General features: G+C 54.5%; 1 protein-coding gene across 1 annotated transcript; it reads right to left on the minus strand.

Annotated features, from left to right (window-relative positions):
* Window positions 1–3,417: 3,417 nt before the first annotated feature.
* LOC144752756 (uncharacterized) lies at window positions 3,418–3,759 on the minus strand. Its single transcript, XM_078640611.1, has one exon. The coding sequence runs from the start codon at window positions 3,757–3,759 to the stop codon at window positions 3,418–3,420; it is 342 nt and encodes a 113-aa protein (XP_078496737.1).
* Window positions 3,760–5,861: the final 2,102 nt, after the last annotated feature.

Raw genomic sequence — 5,861 nt, forward strand, 5'->3', positions numbered from 1 at the left:
ATTGAGATTCCTTAAATGCAATGCATGAAAGTAAAAAAAATATTGAATTCGCTAATAGGGGGAGCAAATTACCATGAAGTTGGACTTCACGGTAATTAGCTAAAACTTTGAAAAACGCACTTTTGTGCATTTTTCAAAGTTTCATGTTGCGCACACACATGCCCTTAGGGCATGTGTGTATGCAACATATGTGCATAGATCTATTTCAGGGGTGCAACAGGGTGTCATTTTGACACCCTTGCACCTTTGAAATCTCATGAGCAATTTGAGAGTACCTACTGGTACTCGCAAATTGCTCATGCAATCTCCAATACATTCCTATGGGCCTGTAGGCCCATAGGAATGAACGGAACAGCATTCCTTAATTGCGACTAGCAATTTGCCAGTAGCAATTAAGGAATGTTAAGGAATCGCTATTTTAATAGCGATTCCTATATGCATAGCCTTTTGCTATTCCTAAATACCGATTCCTTAAAAATCGCTATTTAGGAATAGCAAAAGGCTACATTGATGCATCTGCCAGTATGTTGTTTATTATTGTGGCGTGCACTTAAAGCTCCCCCTCTCTCATGCAGCTACACCTTGGTTATATTTCCCAAATGTTGCTTGACTGCTCCCGAAGTCTCCTACCTGATCGGCGAGTTCGCTGTTCGCCGTCCTCCGGCTCCGCTCAGCTCACACTCTCCGCACAGGCAGTCAATCTGTTCCGCTTTCTCCTTTTTTTCGGCGTGTTGTAGATTTCAGTTAGACACGCTGGGAAAATGAGCATATTTTTTCTCTTTACTTCACGAGGCGCATCCTGTATTTCGGCCTCGTCTTAGTTTAGTTGTAGGGCATGTAGGTATTGTGCTTGCCAACATGCTCCAATCAATGCGATTGTTCCCATAAGTATTCCGATGTTGGGCGCCTCTCCTTAACAGAATTCTTTGCCACAATGTGGTCCCAAGGAAAGCGCACTGTCTCACAGTGGGTGCCGGTGTTGAGGACGGACCAATCCTCGCATAAAATTGATCACCAGGATTCTCTTCACGAGGAAGACACTGCACACCAGAGAGTAAGGATTTTGTCTTCTTTTCATTGCAAACGTGCAATTATCACCACTAAACCACCACTAACACATTTCAACCTATACAGGTCTTGCTCACGGTATGTGAGTCCTTTGTTTGTGTTTGTATTTATAGTTTCCCACTTGTGCCTATTAGGGGGTGTGGTGCGGCGGGGCCTAGGGGGAACTAGGCCCTAGAGAGGCTTGGAACAGATCACACAGGACACTATTGCTACACAGTTGGCCCGAAGACCACGAACGGTCTTCCGCCCTTTTATTTATACCCTCGGAGTGAGCCCGCCCTGAGGGGTGTATGTATGCGTGTAGGGTAGATACATTGTTGGGGATAGCCCGAGTGGCTCTCTACATCCCTCCTTTCTTTTAGTCCGATACCACCAACTCCACCACGCTCATGGGGATGCACAGGCAAAGTCTCGGAGCCGTTGACTCCGGCCAGGGTTTGGCCGGAGGCTGTATCGCTGGCTTCGGCCACAGGGAGATGTCGTAACCCCAGCTGGGGTTCCATCGGCCAACTCGCTGTCCTCGGTCTGACTGGTCAACCGGGGACTGCCCCCTGTCCCTTGGCCCGATGGCCGGGACAACTCCGCTGACGGACTCCACGCAGTTGGTGACCCCGAGAGGGATGTCCTCGGCGCCAAGGCCTGATCCACGATGGTCTCAGGGTCCGCCTCCGTAGCCTTCTTGAAGCTGGACACGTTGCGGGTGACCAGTTGTTGTCCCTTCCTGGCTGTCACCATCGTCCCTTGAATCCGCTCTACAATCCATACCTCCGGCTCATAGGGTGTCCAAAACTTCCACCCGGGGAGTCCGTCTTTGATCACCACCGGGTCTCCCACCTTGAGCTTCGGCTTCTGGGCTCGACGAGCCTCGCTTGCCTTCCGGTTCGTGGTTTCTCTTCTCACCTGGACGGCCTCACCATACCGTGCCGAGGGCACCCACGTTGGATCCGACGGGATGCTGTCTCGGGGGCTCTCTTGAACAGTAGATGAACGGGGGCGCACTTAGTGGTGCTGTGGGGAGTTTGACGATATGCGCCGAGGAACTGATCAAGGGCTGTCTCCGGATCTTCCCCGCTGTCCACTGCAATGCGGATCGCACGATTGATGGTTCTCATCAGTCTCTCTACCTCCTCGTTCGCCTGGGGCCACAATGGGGTGATCTTCCGGTGTCGTATTGTCAGATTCGCAAGGTATTCCTGGAATTCTCGCCCCTGGAAGGAGGGGGTCCATTGTCGGACTTGATTTCTTCAGGCAGCCCCATCATGGCGAAGACGCGGTCCATAACTTTCTTTACTTGAGGGAAGGCTGTCGATGTGACGACCTCGACGACGGGAAACTTCGAGAACGAGTCGACTATGAATAGCATGTGATGACCGTCGGGGAAGCTTCCGAAGTCCACACTCAAATGTGTCCACGGGGTACTGCACGGTCCCTCCGTGATCACCGGTGCTGGCGCTGGATCTCCCCCAGTAATTGTGCAGGCATGGCATGTACGCACCATCTCGTCCACCATGGTGTTCATGGCCGGGAACCAGACTTTGTTCCTCAGCCTTGCCTTGGTCTTTGCCATTCCCTGGTGTCCAAAATGGGCCAATGCGAGGATCCTCTTCTGTAGGCTCTCGGGGACCACAATGAGATGTCCCCTAAGGACGAATCCTTCTTCTCCCACACTTAGCTCAGTCCGAACCTGCCACAACTGTTGACGCGCATGGCCGACCTCCAGCCGGTGGGTTCGAGCCCCATCCATAAAGTGAGCCTAGCTGTTTCTCCAGGGCTTCCCGAACCCGAGACAGAGTTGCGTCTTCCTGGGTGGCTTGGCCTATGTCCTTCAGTATCATGGCCTTGGTGCATAATGCCTGCGATGCCATGTGGACGAACGCTTTCTTGTTGCAGCCGACAGCCGGAGGGCGGGCTGGCACTGCTGAGTCCGAATGTCGGGACAGGTAGTCTGCCGGATTGGGAGCCCCAGGGCGGAAGATGACGTTAAAGTTATATCCTTGCAGCTGTACGGTCCACTGTTCAATCCTTGGGGGAGCCAGCCGGGATGATCCCGCAAACAGTGGAAGCAACGGCTTGTGGTCGGTCACAACATTGAACTCCTGGCCGCACAGATATAAATGAAAATGCTGGCATGCCCACTTGATGGCCAGCGCTTCTCGCTTGAGCGTACCGTGTCTCGGTGTCGGTTAGGGCTTTGCTGGCATAGGCAACCGGCTTCCACACTTCAGGGCCATGTTCTTGCATGAGCACTGCCCCATGGCCCACGGGGCTAGCATCAACAACCAGTTCCGTCTTGCGCTGTGGATGGAAGTACGCCATCACTGTTTTGTCGAGCAGGCTCGCCTTGATGTCCTAGAAGGCCTTGTTAGCCACAAGAGACCATAGCCACTTGTGGTCCTGGTGCGTGAGCGCCCGCAGGGGTTCTGACATCGCCGCCAAGTTGGGGATAAATCGGCCACAGTACGTGGCCATGCCAAGGAAACTTCTCACCTCCGTGGGATTTCGTGGGGTACTCGCCGCACGGATGGCCTCGGCCTTTTTTGGATCCACCCAGAGTCCCTCGCGGGTGAAGGTGTAACCGAAAAAATCAATGCTTTCTTGGCAGAAGGAGCACTTCGACTTGTGTAGGGTCAGTCCACAGACTACCAGCCGTTGCAATGTAGCCCTCAGGTGCGAGTTGTGTTCCTCAAGCATATCCGAATACACCAGGATGTCGTCACTGAGGTTAATCACTCATCGCAGCCCTGACAGCACCTCTCGAATACTTCGGCTGCTGAAGATACACCAAAACTGAGCCTCCGGTACCTGCGCAGACCCACGTGCGTTGAGAAGGTGGTGATGTACCAGCTTTCTGGCTCCAGCTCCAACTGATGGTACCCCACATTAAGATCTAGTTTTGAGAACCATTTTGCGCCATTCAGGTCAGCTACGATATCATCCGTAGTGGGGGTGATGTGCCGCTCTCGCTTTAGCCCCATGTTAGGCAGCCTCATGTCGACACGGAGTCGAATCGCTCCTGGTTGTTTGGGCTTGGACGCCACGACCAACGGAGACACCCATGGTGTGGGCCCGGACACCTTCTCGATTACTCCCAGTTCTTCTAACTTTCGGAGCTCCTCCTCCGCCTGTGGGCGTAGGTTGAAGGGCACACACTGGTGCCATATGGCCACAGGCTGCACAGAGGTGTCGATGTGGAGTTGGAACCTCTTCCCCTTTAGTTTACCCAAGCCTTGGAAGAGTGCTGGGAATTCCTTCAACAGAGCTTCTGCATGGGACTCGTGCACCTGGTTTACGAAGAAGACGAGTCCGAGGTCCTCCGCAGTGTGACAGCTGAGCAGAGTCCCCTTCTTTCCTTCTGTCACGTGAAATCTCGCCTCCGTGGAGTAGCTCCCACTCACAATGGTAGTCTGATTGACGCCCCGCAGCGGTAGTGGGTCTGTCCCTCCATATGTGTAGATTATTGCACCGGATGTGCTAGGGGAGGCCTCGGCGACAGTCTCTCATACTGATCAGAATCCATTACATTAACTGAGGCTCCAGTGTCGATGAGGGCCTGCACGTCCGTGCCTTTGATGGAGGTGGAGCACATGGGAGGTGGTCTTTGCCTGGTCCCTGATCGACTGACATACGACACGACGAACACCTCGTCATCGTCTTCATCTTCATACATGGGGCGCCTCTCCTGGGGCTGATCATCAGATGGTGGTGACAGGTTATCCAGGGAGATCTGACGGATGCGCTGTGGCAGACCTCTGGGTCTGGACATCGTAGACCGAAATCTTCCCCCGCGGCACACTTTGGCGTAGTGGTTTAGCCTTCCGCAGTGGGAACACGTCTTCCCCTTCGCCTCGCATGTTGCTGCGGCAGGGTGGTCCTCTCCGCTATACCCACACAGGTTCCCCGGTGTAGGCTTGGGTGATTGGCGGGCCGTTGGAGGTCTTCTTTGGATGGCGTCCACCTTTTCCTCCTTAATCGGCAGGAGTCTTGACGATGACGATGCGGCCACTGGGGTGTGTAGGGCCGCTTCCATCTCCTCCGCTCTGACGTCCGATAGTTTGTGGGACCAAGCCAGGATCAGGATCTCGTCCAGCGAGATCCCCGGCTGTCTGAGGATGAGCTTCCTTAAGAGTTTCGAGCGACATCCGAGGATGATCTGGTCTCTGATTTCGTCTCTTGGCTCAGCGAAGTGGCACGTGCTGGCCAGCCGGCGCAGCCGCGCATAGAACATGTCGACGGACTCTGCCTCAGTTTGCCATGCTCTCTTGAATTTGAACTTCTCAAAGTCGTGATTGAGTTGTGGATCAAAGTGCTTGTTGAGCGCGGCGACCGCCGCCTCGTAGTCGTCATCTGTCCTGGTGTTCGGGAGCATCTCGAATAGGTCGTAGATTTCCGCTCCACCTTAGTAGATGAGGAGTGACCTCTTGGCAGTCCCATCTGTCTCCCTGGTTCCTTTGAAATAGTGGTTGAGCCTCCCGACCCAGGCCTTCCATCTGGGCGCAGCCGTCGCTGGATCTGTGGCTTCGCTGAACGGGGGCAACAGCGCCACCGCCATGTGCGTATGTATCGGCGGCTGAGGATTTGCAGCGCCAGCTTGATCACGCCCTCCATCTTGCTGAGGGGCCGCCGCCGCCCCTGGTGCGGTGTTGCTCATGGTGTCTGGGAGCGAGTGCGTGAGCGCGCACGGGTGCGGCCTGCGTCTTGGTGCACAGCAATGGGGTGTTCCTCGGGCAAGTGGGCTTGACGTCCGTGCCACGCGGCAGCGTTGCTTGCCCCTTCCTCAGGCATCATGGAGACAG

Source organism: Lissotriton helveticus, chromosome 5_1 (assembly GCF_964261635.1).
Source record: "Lissotriton helveticus chromosome 5_1, aLisHel1.1, whole genome shotgun sequence".
Lineage (NCBI taxonomy): Eukaryota > Metazoa > Chordata > Amphibia > Caudata > Salamandridae > Lissotriton > Lissotriton helveticus.